The sequence below is a fragment of the Siphateles boraxobius genome, unplaced genomic scaffold (genome assembly GCF_051911475.1).
Source record: "Siphateles boraxobius isolate OS27281-9 unplaced genomic scaffold, OSU_SipBor_1 1, whole genome shotgun sequence".
Lineage (NCBI taxonomy): Eukaryota > Metazoa > Chordata > Actinopteri > Cypriniformes > Leuciscidae > Siphateles > Siphateles boraxobius.
The window spans coordinates 13,315,777-13,332,741 of record NW_027508699.1 but is presented as its reverse complement, the minus strand read 5'-3'; the positions used below and the strand labels follow the sequence as shown (position 1 = coordinate 13,332,741).

Below are 16,965 nucleotides of genomic sequence, written 5' to 3'. Positions count from 1 at the left end.
TGCGAGTACTTTGTTTGCGCAAAAAAACAACAACAACTTAATTTACCACTTTACTGACAAAATATTAATCTCCAATGAGCGATCACGCAACATCTGCTCTCGCGTCAACACAAAATGCATGTGTTGTGGTGCTCTCGTGAACGCTTGTTGGAGATATTTTGTCAATAAAGTGGTAAATTGTGTTGTTGTTTTTTTCCTCAAACAAAGCACTCGCGTTGCTCCATAAAATTGCGGTTTAACTTCTTGGGTCACATGGATTACTTTAATGATGTTTTTACCTTTCTGTGGCTTGAAAGTAGTAGTTGCATAGGCTGTCAATGGACGGACAGAATCCTCTCAGATTTCATTAAAAATATTTTTTGTTCCAAAGATGAACAAAAGTCGTACGAGTTTGGAACGACATCAAGGTGAGTAATTAATGACAGAATTTTTGGATGAACTAACCCTTTAAATTGATTAAAAGTAAAAACTTTTATATTGTTAAAAGAATTGTTTCAAATAAATGTTAACTTTCTATCATCAAAAAATGAATATTCATTAAAATAATATTTGACAATATTACTATTCTCACTACTTTTGACCAAAGAAACGCAGTCTTGATGAGCATGACAGACTTCTTTCATAAACATAAAACTATCTTACAGACTCCAAACTTTTAAACAGTAGTGTATGGCACTGCTGTGATATGAACAGTATCTTTGTTTGAATTATTATCAAATGCATTTGTCTGACCCATGCTAGTCATGGCACTGTTTGTTGGGGGTTGAGTCTTGGGGCTGTTTTTACACGCTGCCTGGGTCTTAAAGCAGGATTCCTCCTCTTTGGTGAGACTGATATAGAAGCACACGTCCAAGGGTTTCATGGTGTGCTGAGGACCAGGGTTCAGCAGGATACTCTTAGTGTACTCAGGGCACACTCCAATAAGACAGATGCCATACCTAGACATGAGAGTGATAGTTACACAAATTATATTTCTAAAAAAATATATATGACATGAATTGAAGGTCCAGAGGAGAGAAATTGTGGAATCAAGTGTCATTTTCTCTGTATTGACATTTATTGCATTTCTCAAATACTGCATGCTTATTTCACATACTCACTTATGATATGCATTTAAGGAGGCATAAGGGAAGCTCTTTCCATCATACTCAGAAAAGAAGACGCTTTCTTTCAGAACAATGCTGTACACTTCATTTCCTGAGCATTTTCCATAAACTCTGTGCCAGTCCTGAGGAGAGTGTTGACCTTCTCTGCAGAGTTACATACATAACATCATATCATATCATATAATATCATATATAATTATGATTTTGTGATCGAAAACATGGGGGTGAGTAAATAACAAAATGCATTTTTGGATTAATTATCCCTTTAAAGTCACCATGAAATCAAAATGGACTTTTCTTGTTTGTTTTTTTAATGGAATATTGCGGTAATTACTATAAAGGATTTGTAAATGCACCTTCTTTATTTCTAAAATATTAATGTGCCATCGGAATCTTTAATCACAATAATTTCCCCTCTCTCTTGCACCTCATCTCTTCTCTGATGGTGCGTTTACTGGCGCAAGGGTGGGACAACCTGTCACTCACATAACATCACAGCAATAGCAAACCACAACCATCCAACAATTTATACAATTCCCTTTGACTCGGATATACTTCACAATATGGAAGGAACTAATATAGAAACTTTCGTTTCATGCTGACTTTAAGGGTTTTTGATATGACATCAGGCTGGTGTACCCACAGGCCTTGTGAGGTGTGCACCAGCAGGGTGATGAAGGTGGACGTGGCAGGACAGATGCAGTTCAGGGCCAGCATGGCATATTTAAACTCTTCCTCACAAACAATATGATCTGAAAGGGAACATCACAGCACAATTGTGTTGGAAAGTTATGCATTAAAGTTTCCTGGCTATTTCTCTGCATTTAGTCATTGTTTAAATTGAAATGTTCTGTAATAAATTAATTGAGACAGATTTAACAATACCTGCAAATTTTACATGAAATTTGTTTTCTGGTTTGAGAATCTGAACAAAAAGAGTACAGCTTGGAGCAAAGTCTTTTACTGCCCAAGCCCTCAGGATGGTCTGGTAATCCTGAAAAAAAAATAATAATAATTTAAAGCTGGAATTTCATAGTAATGACATAAATAAAGCTCTGCAAAATATATTATATATGTCCCATTCCTTCACAGATAATTAAAGACAAAGCTTTAACATTTTTTATACTAATTCTTCACTTTTTGAAGCTCAAGAATACATACTGCTGCATTGCGATCAGCCTCACAGCGACAGGTCAGAATGAAACAAGCCTCAGCATTATCCAGCCTGTATAGAAAGAGAATGTATCTTGAATTCTTGGGGGGGTTTCATACACCATTGCCATTTTTTAAAAATGTTTTAAGTGTAATCCTCTCTAAATGTAGTTATATTTAAGCTTTATATTAAGTACTGTACATGCATTATGCTAGGAAGATAAAGGAGAGAGAGGTGGATCCAACTGCAGCACTTTTAAACTTCTATTCCACAAACTAAACAATACAAACACGGTATTCCAAATGTAACAGCTAAGCAAACAACACAGACAATACGGGACAAAGAACTGAAATTGAGGACTTAACTGAGTTAAATACACAGGCTAAAGGAGGAACCAAACAAGACACAGGTGAATATAATCAATTAACCAATGATTAAGCATAGTAACAAAGGAGATAATCAGAAACCAAGGAAATCAAGCATACAGGAACTAAAAACAGGAAGGAAACACAGGAACCAAAGGAAACACAACATAAGAGTCCACAAGCAGAACATAATCATTACAGTACTCTCCCCTCCCGTGCCAGAACTAGTCTAACTGTGGAAGGAGAGCGACACCAAGGTGAAGCGGACAGAGGGAGGGTATAGACCATTTTGCAAGATGTAAACAACACTGGTCCAGAAGCACTTCCTGTTTCAGTTTTTTAACACTACATAAACGTTGGGATAAAATACAACCAACAGAACAAATACAACTGAATCAAAAAGTTAAACAAACATCTTTAAGATGTTTTCTTTACATGTGAAATAAAGAAACCAGTTACAAATTGAAACAGGAAGTGTTTCTGGACCAGAGTTGTTTACATCTTGCAAAATGCTCTTTATACGCGAAGTGTACTGTCTTTGAAAGTGTACAGACAGTTTAATAAGAAGATACTTTATAAAGTTCTCAATGCTTCGGTTTGCAGGTAGAAACCCTCATTATGCTACCATGTTAGTGTGGGGCTATTTTGAGCCTTGTTAGTGGTATTAACTAGCGATTTTAACTAAAACTAACGTTAAAACTGGGTACATTCGATTATCATGAAAACGCATCCCAGAGAACGGTCGACTCGGTACCCATGTGTTATTTAGCCCTAGGTTCATTTTTGGCCGAAATTGTCCTTTAACTGAGATTATTACATGCTTTAGAAGTATTGCTCATTGTTAGTTCGGTAACAAATGAAACCTCATTGTAAAGTGTTACTGATTTATGTCTTCATATCTTACACAAATTTGCTTCTTTTTTTTTTTAATGACGATTAAGCACTTTATAGCAAAACTGTGGCATTTGGATTCTGTTCCATGTATATGTGATTCCCAGTGAAAATTAGATTTCACCTCGATCAGGTTTGCTAGCTTGCAGTTTGCTAACTCAAAAAAATCTTTTAAGATATAATTTATGGCCCTTTTTAATAGAAATACTCAGTGTGATAAGCCAGAAATCATGATATTTTTTCTATTATTATGGCAGCAGTTTTCCAGCTGAAACCCAATGTAGATGTGGGATGTGTGAAACAGGCCGAAGATATTGCAACAGATAAATATAAGTCTCTTTAAACTCACTTTGCTCTGTCCAAATCTTGTTCTTTGAGAGCAGAGCCCTGCAGATATATGACTCTATGTGACCACATTGGGATCCGCAGTACCCGTCTCACGGACGCATCCAGTTCTGTTGGGCAAAGGATGATGACATAGTACTCCTGGAAGACATCAAATTATTATTTATTATTATAGCTCTCTATACAAAGCATAGGCTACAATCTTTAGTCCCTGAAAGACAAAGGTATGTACTGTATGTTCAATATGTAGTTCAGTTCATGCAGTGATATTTGTGTATATTTTATATGACAGACCTAGGTTTGGATGTTTTGTTAATGGCATTTATTCCTGCAAAATAAAAGGCTGGTTAAGAAGATTGAAGACAAGAGGTGTAAAGCCCAAGGGCCTCTAATTGTCCTAATGCGGACCTGATGATGTTATATTGAAGTGTCCATTGTACCGTATGACCTGTTGAATCTTTGAAGGTCTAACTGTGAATTTTAGCTTGCTCTTCTGTAACCGAAGCTGAATGTCTTTTCGCATGTAACACGTCAGTCATGGTCCCACACCAACTAAACACCCTCTGGCTCCTCCTGATACAGTAGGCACGACTTAAATTCTGTCTATCGTTTGAGCTAGAAAGAGACTGAAAAAATTTGTTTGGATGGTGCCAGGGGGACTCAAAGTTTACACTTTTTGGGGAGTTAACCCCATTAATGGCATACAAATAGTAGTCAATAAACAATAAACTGGGTTAGGAGAATGTATTCCAAAATAAAAACATACACATGCTTTAATTTATAAAGTGAACGAACAGATTGCAGGCTAAAGTAAGTCCCTAAATTGAATACTTTACTTATTATTTAAACTTAAATGTAAGCTGTCCAATTACTACAATACCCGCAAAATCATAAAGTTATAATGTAAGTGATAAAGTGACCCTTTGAACTGTTGCTGAATTGATTAAATGAAGCAAACTGAAACTATATATACGCATATAAAGCCGACTATATTTCAGGTCCATGATATCAGTAAGAATAGTGACAATAGCAATTAAAGCCCCACTGAGGTGCCTTGGAACGCGCAGCTTTGATGCTTTGACGTAATTTCCACTAGAAGCTAAGGCGGGACATATTGGGTGGCCCCTCCCCCTTTTCAAATAGCCAATAGCATTTAGTTTAACTCACAGACTGCAAGTCCTAATCCGAAACTGAGCACTGATGATACGTTGGATTCAATGGTAGAGGTATGAATAAATTCTAGCCATTTCATTCTTAACTAACATACAGTTGGAAAACGGAATAAAACTCAAGCGTTTGAGCAACCGAACACACATCTCCAACCCATATTGGGCCAGCAATGCTTTATATTAATTTATAGCATAGGGGGCGGGACGCTTTAGATTCTAGAGAGCAATTGATTGGACAGAAGATGTGATGAGAAGTGCAGAGTGATGTCATAAAAATCTGTGATCCATTTTAGCAGAAGTGAGAGACTAAGTTTTGAATTAGTGATTTTGTTATTGTTTTGGAACACACCAGCTTATTCATAACCTTAAGGCTAATATATTCATACTAAAAGCTAAAAAACTTACATTTTGATTTCTGGGGGCCTTTAAGTATTTGAATAGCTGGCAAAAGACCATCCATTGCAACTGAGTGTTACCTTTGAACTGTAAAGATAATTCTGTTTAATCATTTGCTTTTGTTGTACCTGAAGTCTGGGGTGGGCATAAAATTCATTTAGGAAATCCATCAGCAGGTCGATTTTGATTGAACTGACGCACAGCACCACATGTCTCTCGGTTTCTGCTCTCTGTCTGCTGTAATCTCCTCCTGATTTCTGCCGCTCCATCCACAAGTAGACTAGATCCTCAATCTAATGTCATCACACCACAAAGAAAACCATAATGCATATTATTATCTCTAATTTTTGAATGACATTGCCTGTAGATTATTGCTCTGATATGTCCCTCATGGGATCTAGGAATTGTTGAGTGCATTAATATTGTGAAGCCTTTTGTGAGGACTGCCCTATTTCATGCCAATTTCAAAAAAATCATGAGATTCATTGTGATTATTTTATAATATTAGGAGCATTAGATTTTAACAGTAAGAAAATGTGCATAGTTATATATATGTATATATTAAAAAATATATAAAATATATATATATATATATATATATGTATATTTAATTACAATTTTTTGTTTTATAATATTTTTACAACTTGCTTTAGTACAATGACAAGATAAATGCCAATTATTAAAGAATGGAAATAGTAACTTTTTTAATAATTGTCTAGTTTTTATAAAATCATACTTTTAAAATATCACCAGTATCCACTTTATTTTTTGAGCAACAACCAGTGTGTTTGTAATAACGGTAATCAATTAAGATAATATGATAACAAATATAAGTTTGCAAAAAAAATCTGCTGTTTTTGTACTAATAAAATAACTTTTATAAATGGACGCACCAGCTTTTATGTTTCAAAATAAGATAAATTAGTTTTTATCCAGTAAAAGTATATACAGTTTCTGCCATTATATTTTATAGTTCTATTTTAATTACCATGCAAAGCAAGGGGATCTCCATAATGGCATCAAATGTTTGTTTACACTTACAAATAATCAGGTAGAGTAAAAGAGCATGCATATTTGGCATGCTGTCCGAGGGGAGGGCTCCATTTTGAAAATGTTCCTCCCGATCTTTGTTAATAAAAATCTTAAAGTTTAGTATAAAAGACAAGCTTACCTGTATAGGTAGGACCATTAAAGCGAAAATTATCATAATAACCACCAGCAACTTGGTGGGCCAGATATTAGGAACAACATCTCCAAACCCCACTGTAGAGAAGGTCACGATGCAGAAGTAGAATGAGTCAAAAACTGTGAGTTTGGTTCCAGCACGCTGCAAATGCTCAACTCCCCAAATGCTGGAGAAGTGGAAAAGTTTTGAAACAAATCCAACAAAAGTAAACAAAACAAAGGAGTCCGTGTTAAGTTTGCAGAAAATGGGGGACTATATACTACAGTAATATATGTATTAATATATCAATTATTGTCAAACTATTAATATATACTCACTCGCCACATTATTAGGTACACCTGTTCAACTGCTTGTTAACATAAATATCTAATCAACCAATCACATAACAGGAAATCAATGCATTTAGGCATGTAGACGCGTTAGCTGGGTTCAAAATCGCCCCTTTTCCCCTTATTCACTATTCCACACCTTTCTCCACTTATATAATCCACTTGAAGGAGTAAATGAAAATGAATGAGTGAATTCAGACACTGAGTGCCTCGGAAGGGCTTCAGCTTTTGCATAGTTTGTCCTTGCCTTTTAATGACCATCTGAATCTTAGCAAACCAGCAGTTCCAGTAGTAATAAAAAAGAAGATTTATCTTGAACCCTGTCATGGAAACTAGCATGTATAAACCTTAATTAAATGATTTAATTATCAATTAAAAAGCAATTTATGCATGTATGATATTACGCTGTACCCACGGTTTGGAAAATGGATGTATGGATAATTCACCTGCGGGTGCCATTTTCTGGCGAGACATGGGAATTTAGTTGAAGCGACCCTCACAGTGCATTATGGATATTCTCTAGCCATTGACATCAGTAGTACACATGTTGTTGAGGTGCATTGTGAGATTGAATGAGTGCACTCGATAACGCCCACTATGGTTTCACAAACCACTACAAATGGCTGCTCCCTCAAATAGTGTCCTAAGGGTATAGTGGGCGATTGCAGACACAGCCATGGTCAAGTCAAGTCAAGTCACCTTCATTTATATAGTGCTTTTAACAATATGGACTGTTTCAAAGCAGCTTTACAGTGATAATAGGAAATTAAAGTAGCAGAGATTGTTTGGCTTTCCAGCAGCTCTAGAATAAAGTTGTTGTCCAGCTAAAGTTAGTTTTGATTGATTCACTTGCGTCGCAACGATCATTAGTTATTAACTTAGGGGCCTCTAACACGACACCGTTCTAACAGAAAATTCTTTAATGCGATCCGGGTGCTCATTTGCATAAAACAGTGCCTGGTGGCTCTGAGAATTTTTTATCGCTTCCGCGTAGCCACGTGAATCGGAATTATCCCGACAACGTTTTATCAGTACAGACGATCTGCTGAAGTTCAAACTGAATGATGCAACTTTTTGCATTGCATTCATGGTTTTGCTTTTGTGTGAATGAATCACACAATTTGATGTTTCACGGTTATTTATGAGCATTAAAAAAGAGACAAAATCAGCCAAAGTTGATTCTTTTTTGAACAGCATGAGCATGTTGCATTTTACATGCATGATACACAGAAAAAATATTTTTGAGCAAATGCTTTATAGAAGGATGTGAGATATGCAAGCTCATTTTCTGGGTAAAACCACCACACATTGACTATTGTGGCAAATGGTCATGAAGTGATGGGATCAGGAAATGCCAGAGAACTCATATTTTGCTCTGACTCTCTGTCTGCATTAGCTCTTTAAATGACACCAAGTCTATGAGCAAACAGCTTGTGAAAATCTCCTCTAAAAGCGTTGCGCTGCACTTACTGGCAGTGTAATGGTGATCATGTAATGCTTTATGTGGTTTTTCTAACGATGAACACTTGACCACAGAGCAATTAGTATATTGATTTAGTTCTGAGATAAAAGAAAAAACGTAATGTAGCTGAGGTCTACAGGAGATAATCTGCAGCTACGTTATCTGAAAAACAAAGGATGCTAGAGCTTCTCTCTGAAATAAATACACTACATGACTTTTACCCTGATATTTGCCCCAATTTTTTGTCTTGATGTGTCAGTGCTACTTGCCGAAAGTCAGAGATTTGTAGATCAAACTGCAGATTTTGGGCAGTCGGAATTGACAGATTTCACAGAAAAGACATTGGTGTAACAGTCACCAGCTGGAGTGCCCTTGAGAGACAATTTTAGGAGCGTCTGGAAGCCACTCCTTTGAGGGCAGGCTATGTTATGGTCACCAGACCGAGTGCCCTTGAGAGCCACCAGAGGGCACTCTACAACCGACTATTGTCATTCCCTCACAAACTACATCTCCAATAATTCTATGCCTGGACTCATTAGCACTCATTGTTTTCACCTGTCTCTTATCATCTTGTTTGCTCACCCAATACAAGCCTGGTTCTTTTTGTCACTCCCTGAGAAGTCTTGTGTAGTGTTTATACTGCATTTTTTCTTGGATTCCCTTTTTACCTCTGACTCCTGCTTGTTTGTTTGTTTGGACTGCCTTCCTGTGCTTGACCCTTTGCCTGTGTTTGATTAAGATTCTGGATTACTCTAATAAACTGCATTTGGATCCTCAACCTTTGTGTCTCAGAGCAGGTTGTGACAATTGGTCAATAATAAAGTGAGATTAAATACATAAAATATATTTGTGTTATTTAACTGTTTTTTATTCATTTTGAGGAATTCTGAATCTGTTTTTTGTGCAAGTGAGATGAGTAAATGCTTTCTGACATTAAGTCTAGAAGTACAATAGCCATCATTTTACACAGCGCACACAACACAACACCTCTGCACTTACACACGATTTCTCTCAACATGGGGACAGGAGAGGTATCAGTAAATAAATGGGAAAACAAAGTAACATGCATTACTTGTTTGAAAAAACAACTGTTGTAAATTTAAATGCGTTACTTAAAGTAACACCAGGTAACTTTTCAACCTTCATAATATATTTCCAAGTCTCTTGTGATGGTACATTGACTTACAATAGGTTGAATAACACGTCTGCCATAGCCTGACGGGGTCTGTAGCGTTTTTAATCGTACTTTTAAACTTTTAAACAAAGAGCGTGACAGTCACTCATTTCGGTCTTTTGTCACGCTCTCCCGCCACACATTGTATTTCTCACGCTGATAAACTATTTGTAATATATTTAATATGCCGCAGTGCCCAAAACTCTGGCCGCGCCGCTCTCACTGTGGAACAGGCATGAATTCAAGCGCGTCTCCCCTGGTGTTTTTCGTCTGGTGTTGTTAGCCAATCATAAAATAGCACTATTGTATCTGGGTAACATTTAACGCAACAACCAATGACACCCCGTAGTCTGGGGTGTTTTTTTGTCTGCCTGACTATGTTACGGAAGCTATCTTATCCTCCGTTTATCTTCATGAATCAGGTAATGATTATTTGTCTTGCCTCAAGCTATAATGCAAATCCTTTTGTAAAATTTGCAGATTTATTTATGGTAGCTTGATATTATAATATTGACGATATATGGTTATTATCTACCACTCAAACATTGCATTGAAGTATCATATAGATTCACTAAAAAGGTAACCAATAGACTAGGCTACTATAATGACACTGGCTTGTAAACGTGATCATCGCGATCATTTGTCGTTAGAAAAAAAATAAAACCCATGAAATTCATATGAATTATATTCATATGACATGCTGAAATATATGCCACTGTACCTGGGATGAAGACATTTCACACGGGACGCAAGCAGAACACCTGCATGTGACCTCCTCCTACAGTGTTCAGGGCTATCATGGTTGTCAACAAATGCACGATGACAGAGTTTACGACAGTAGTAGAGGACAATACTGTTACCCAACTGTATGGGGACCCCGAGAGCAAAAGTTACCTGGTGTTACTTTAAAGCAATCTGATTATGTAACGCACATGACTGTATGTTTTAACTTGTAATGCCTTTCCCATCACATTTTAGGCCCCTCTATGTACAAGGGTATTTTACAATTAGTCTGGCAACACACCAGGGATTAATAAGGATGTGAACACAGATGGACAAGCACATTTGTGGTGAGTAAGTGCTCCTGCCTCTAAAAGCAGAAAATGCAAAAATGAGCTGCAATTCAATCTGTTTCTTACCCTGAACAGAGCTGCACATCTAATGCTTCAGTCTCAGTCAAATGAGAGCAAACAGGCAAACACTGATTAAGACCAGGAGACACAGTTCCCTGCTGAAAAATCCAGCATAAACCAGGGGTGCGTTTCACAAAAGCATCGTTAGCCAACTATGGTCGCAAGTTCCGTCGTTAGTTATTAGCATTGTTCCCCGAAACCATCGCTCTAACGAACATTTGCAAACAGCATCGCAAAGTTGTGTGGTTTGAACGACAGCTCTTGACCTGTGGTTAAAAGCAGAGTTTCTTATTTGCATGACATGTGGACTTAATTAATCTTTGTCTTTAGCAAAAAAGGAAGCTGACATTAAGTGCAATCTGTATCTTTTATTTAGAATACATACAAATGTCATTTAAGGCTTTTAGTTTGTCAAGAGATTTTAAAGCACCGTTTTTGAAGAGTGCGCATGTGCGAACGTGCTCTAGTACGTAAGAACGAGCCAATGATTGAATCTGGAAATAAAGCAAAATAACTGAGAGAAATGAGAAATAGTCCTCAGATGCCATGTTTGTAATTTATAGCAAAAGATCCAGCATTAATTCGATCTCAAACAAATTCATTAAAGAAAGTTATTACTCCACCACCTGCGTGAAATCATTAACCAACGTGGTTGAACGACCAATTTGCGACAGTATGGTTTCGGGAAACAGTCGTGACTGGCTAGTTGATTTTTTCAGCGATGCATCATACTATGGTAGTGAACCAGCGAGTTATGTCATTGTACGGGAAACGCACCCCAGGCTGGTTTATGCTGGTTAGTGTTGGTATAGTGCTGGCCCAGTATAGTGCTGTCTCCTGTTTCAAAAGATCTGTACATTAATCAGGTAAAAATAGCTTGTGTACACTGCAAAACAAAAACAGAGTCAGTTGTAGTTGTTGTGTTTCTGCTTATCTCTTCTCTTTTTTATGTTCTTGTTGTTCCTCTTATCTTCAGTGATTCTGCTTGTTAACAGAAGGTGTTCATCACTAATGCTCAATCATAACTTGTTGAGAAAATCTACTTTATTTGACTAACTGTTACATTGCTTAAGTATTACTTTTACTCGCTATAGATTGGGACCATATGAAAACTGAAGTGTTTGTATAACACTGAGGATTTTACTGTGTACAAGTAAATATAATACCAGCAAAACGCATTTTTTTCCTTTCCTTATCAAATAATTCATTCAAATTAATTTGGAAAATTGTCTTGGTCGTGTTCTAACTACAAACACACTAAGAAAAGTGATATGTAACACATTTGTAGTGATATTGCTGGGATCATTCCAGTACCCAAAAGACAACATACCACCAGCACACCAGCATCCCATAATGGGATCCAGCAAACCAGCAACCAGCATCCCATGCTGTTCCCAGATTGCAAAACATACCTTATGCTGGTGAACAGCAATGCTGGATTTTTCAGCAGAGTTGTTGAGAAATCCTGTTTGACAAGCAGTTTGTGGTCGAATTAGGCTAAATCTAGACTGTTTATGTGCGTGTGCCTTGTATGTGAGTGTGTACATGAGCTGACTCACAAAGTGAAAATGAAGCAGACAATGGTGGAGATGAGGATGAGGACCTGATTGGACATGGCTGACTGTGTCCAGTGAATAGCACGATGAAGATCATACTGAGAGCCAGAGAGAAAACAATGATGGAATTACACAATTATGAACTTTCCTTTAAATGCCGTCTACAGTAGGCAGATAAATAGTCTGATCAATTTCCTACAGTATGCCTACAGTATAACAAATGCATGTCTATACTTTCTTCAAAACATATACTCACAACCATGTTTTCCAAGGCACGTTTTGCCAGCCAGCAGTTCAGAAACACAGGGATGAAGAGGTTGCGTAGAGGAGGATAAAAAATCTGTTACAAAAAGACCACCCATTAAACTTTCACAGAAAACTGAAGCTTTTCACCAAAACAGACATTTAATACATAATAATAAATAATCTTATAAGAATGCTCAACTGGTTTTTAAAATGCCAAAGTAAGCTCTAAACACATATCAGCCAAAAGGGAAGACAGAAGGTCAAATCTTTCAAATTTAATGTTTTATGCAATTGTTTCTACAACATAAATATCGTAAATGAAATTTCACTGTGTTTACAAAAAAGTTGTAAATAAGTTGCTATATGTGCTCTAAAATGGTATTTGGTTTTTAGGGTGTTATGCTATGGTGTTGAGGGTGATTGTGTAGTCTGGTAGGTTATGAGTTATGAACCAAATATTAATACTTCAAAAAAAGCTATAGTACAAGAGATGCTTGTAAACAACACTAATAATAAAAGACCAGATAAACATATCAATGGATTGTGCATTAAATCGAATAGGCCTACATCTTTTTTAGATAGGAAAACAATTGTGTTCAGGTGTGGCAGACCCGACATCACAGGACTATTATTTTCAGTTGTATGTCAACAGTTTTTCAATTATATACTTACTCCAATCACAAAGGGCACTGTGTCAATCATTTCCAAGATAAACGCTATTTTAAGCACCTGCTGCCATATGTTACCCTAGATTGGGATAAACAAACAGAATTAACACGGATGGTATCAATAGCTGCATGAAAAATATATCGGTAGATTGTTTCTTTAGGGCCATTGTTTTGATGTTGATGCTCGATGTTCTTGTAAACTGGTATGGATAATACTAAAAATGTTTACCTTGTATCGTAGATATGTCAGCAGGATTCTTATGAATAAACATATGACTGCAACAGACACCTAAAGAAAATAGTTATTTGTTAAAATACATCAATAACGTTATATTGGTTCCATAACACAAACCTTTCACAAAATAAATAAAATAAATTCTCAAAATTGTGGATATTATGAGATTTATCTGCAGAACTACCTGTACAGCCCAAAGCGTGTGATTTCGTTCAACCCAAATAATTGAGGCCCTGGTAACAATAAAGGATTATTAACATGGTGCAAATTAATAAATCAGAGCAATTTTATATTGAATTTCTGTCTTGTTTTTGGTTTGTTTGGAAATACATACCAGTTGATTTGAAACTGGGTATAATTTTTGTATGTGCAGCCCAAGCTGTGAATAGAATTACATTATTTTGGGTTACACTTTATTTTAAGGTGTCATTGTTACAGTGTAATTGTGTGTTTAAGAACTGAGTAATATTAAGTAACTACATGTACTATAGGGTTAGGGTAAGATTAGGGTTTGGTTGAGGGTTAGTTACGTGTAATTATGCATAATTTACTGTTACTACTATGTTATTGTTAAGTACCTGTAACATGTAACAAGGACACTGTAAATGATAAATATAGTAATTATCTTAAGGGAACCATCTCATTTGGCAAAGGATGAGGCTTCCTGCCAAAGTTTCTGTCCACCAAACAATGAAAAATATCTACAGTACCATGTGTGTTGTTCTTTTGAGTCAGTCAGCACTCTGGATATATACAAAATGCAGCTTAACACATTTAGCGAAAGATAAAACACTCGCATCCTGAGACCTGAGGAATAAAATAGTTTTTATAAAACAGTTTAGACATAGTAGTACAAATGAGGTTTAATGCACTCAACAAGTGAGACAAAGTTTTGTCACATAAATATGGAACATACCACACATTTAAAACTAACAAGTAGAACTAATTTTACTTTTAAACCAGTATGAAATTCGAACGCATTTTTCTGGACTAATAAATGTTCTTAAAAATATATTCATTTTCAAAGTATCTATTTTTTTCATAATGTGTTGAATTTATATGAGCATGTAAACCAGAAATAATTCATTTTAGCATTTGTAATTGTAACAGGAAAATAAAAAACAGACATACTTGACCGTTGGTTTTTGATGAAGTAAAACTGGAGGCGTTCTTTGAAACTATCCTTACTGGATACGTCAACCTGCATCCTATGCGGCAAAACACATGGACGAGAAAGACTGATTTAACAAAAGAAATGAATGTTTTTCATCTATAAAATTATTTTAGAAATAAGATCCGTCCAGGAGGAAATCCAGTCCAAACGTAATGCAAATATCATACACATAGTGGGATTTTCGCCATCTTTGGTTTAAAAATTACAAGACCCCAACTTGAGTAACGTTACCCCCAATGAATTTCACACATTTCCAGCAATGGTTGCACTCTACCACACTGGAGTTGTTACTAATTGTTAGTATACTGTTTATGCACACCATCAATAACTAATTTAAATATAAGTTAGAGTAATTGTCATATACCACAACTGTTACAAGGCAGTAGCCTACCGTAAGGTCCAAACTAAATTAGCCAACACTAATGCTTGTTTTGGATGTTGGTTCAAATGGTCTTAAAACATATAAGGACAGTTTATTCACTTACTTGGCATCGTTTTGCCGTGTCTGCTCTCGAAGTAATAAATCCCTGAATCTGTGTTTAAGGGGAAGGGATGCCACTTCGTTGTCATCATCAGCCATGTTTCTCCAAAATCTAAAAAAAAATCCTTACAAGATCACGACAACGTCATACAAGCCCACAGGTTTTTTTTTTTTTTTTTGTCTTTGACTTTTTCTAATTGTCCAGCTGCAAAATAATGTCAAAGTGCGATTCTTGTTTCGCTGCCTTTGTCTCTCTTCCCTGAGTTCCCTCACGAGGGTAAACGCTCACATCTGGTGTGACTGATAGACAGACCCAATGACTACAAATTGATGTCATTATCTGTCAGCGGCTTCCCCTCAGCATCAGCTTCTTCTCATGTGCGATTTCGTTGTCACTAGCCTACATCCGAAAATTCAGCGCTTATAAACATTAATGCATCGGCCAGAGATCTTTGCGCATGTTTACAATTAAAACAGTTCCAACGAACGAAAACACTAGAACTACGTGGGAAGCGAGCTCTTGGCCAAAGCACGTGTCATGTACTCAACCATTCAACCCTGTTATTAAAAAAATATAAAACAAATATTTTTCTTTAGTTTATGGGACATTCAATTTAAGTAATAGATACAAACTAACTAGATAGCCATACTGAGTGACGGCTTAAAATTTAACATTTTGGCATATCGGACCCTGGAGTTAGCCTAAATATTCAACACTGTTCCTGAACTGATAATATCACAGGGAGCCACAAGGGTGCGTGGAAAACTTAGAGAAAAACAGTTTAAAAAATCTGAAATTTAAAAAATTAAAAAGACAAATAAACAAATAATTTGATTACAATAATAATTTGATTAAAATTAATACATTTTGATTTAAATAAATAAATAGCAAGGCCTAAACAAAAGCATTTGTTTAAAATAAATGGCATTTATAAATATAAATTTATTTAAAAATAAAAAACAAAAATAAAACATTTATTTATTTAAATACATTTTTTGTTTTTATTTATTTGTAATTTTTATTTAACATAACAGTAGAGTACTACATAGATAAATGCAATGTAACGTAATCGACACATATTTTAGAAATATATTATATTTTAGTAATAATTGTGTGTGTGTGTGTGTGTGTGTGTGGCGCACGTCATGCGGACTTTCGGTCTCGTGGACCAGGGGCGTTGCTAGGGTCTTCATACATTGGGGGCTTAGCCCAGTACCCACCACCCACCCCCGCTTTTGGTAACTACTACTTCTACTCAGAGGCATATAATAATAAGCAATAATAATATAAATGGGGGGTCTGGACCTCCCCCCGGGAACGTTGGGCATTAAACACTTCATTTCCTGCATTCAGGTGCATTTTTTGTAGCATTCTAAATTATAGGTAAAGAGATACAATGCTTTATTTGTAGAACTGTAACAGGTATTCACAGAAACACAAATAAATAATACATGAATATTGAATAATATTTAAAAAAATGAATATAAAATTATATATATATATATACTGTGTATATAGATATTTATCAATCTATATTTATCTATATCTATTTATCTATTTATAGACACACACACACACACACACACACACACACACACATAAATCACTCCAACAGTCTGCTTGTATAAGTCTGGAAAAGGAACTATAGCAGGCATTAAAACGGGTCAGGGCTTTAAAAGGTGAGAAGGATATTACACCTCTAGGGGGGTTCGGGGGCATGCTCCCCCGGAAGAAAATTTTAAAAATTCCATATTTTAAAGCATCAATCTGATGCATTTTGAGATGCATTTTTGCCTACCTGCGGAGAGCTGGAGAAACTTAACTTCAGCCATGAGTCAAAAATATTATGGCCTCCGTAGCGTTAGCTAATAATTTTCCACCGGAGCTTTAGCTAG

General features: G+C 36.1%; 1 protein-coding gene across 1 annotated transcript in view; it reads right to left on the bottom strand.

Annotated features, from left to right (window-relative positions):
• kcnt2a (potassium channel, subfamily T, member 2a) overlaps window positions 1-15,553 on the bottom strand; it is a 34,664-nt gene extending 19,111 nt beyond the window's left edge. The window contains exons 1-17 of the mRNA XM_077215522.1: window positions 15,074-15,553; window positions 14,546-14,622; window positions 14,125-14,221; window positions 13,749-13,793; window positions 13,599-13,647; window positions 13,409-13,468; window positions 13,184-13,258; window positions 12,522-12,605; window positions 12,269-12,363; window positions 6,597-6,777; window positions 5,554-5,718; window positions 3,865-4,001; window positions 2,268-2,331; window positions 1,992-2,100; window positions 1,750-1,858; window positions 1,101-1,250; window positions 733-938 (exon numbers count right to left, since the gene is read on the bottom strand). Coding sequence (XP_077071637.1) covers window positions 733-938; window positions 1,101-1,250; window positions 1,750-1,858; window positions 1,992-2,100; window positions 2,268-2,331; window positions 3,865-4,001; window positions 5,554-5,718; window positions 6,597-6,777; window positions 12,269-12,363; window positions 12,522-12,605; window positions 13,184-13,258; window positions 13,409-13,468; window positions 13,599-13,647; window positions 13,749-13,793; window positions 14,125-14,221; window positions 14,546-14,622; window positions 15,074-15,168 — 1,798 coding nt within the window. The 5' untranslated portion in view covers window positions 15,169-15,553. The remainder of the gene's footprint in view (window positions 1-732; window positions 939-1,100; window positions 1,251-1,749; window positions 1,859-1,991; window positions 2,101-2,267; window positions 2,332-3,864; window positions 4,002-5,553; window positions 5,719-6,596; window positions 6,778-12,268; window positions 12,364-12,521; window positions 12,606-13,183; window positions 13,259-13,408; window positions 13,469-13,598; window positions 13,648-13,748; window positions 13,794-14,124; window positions 14,222-14,545; window positions 14,623-15,073) is intronic.
• Window positions 15,554-16,965: the final 1,412 nt, after the last annotated feature.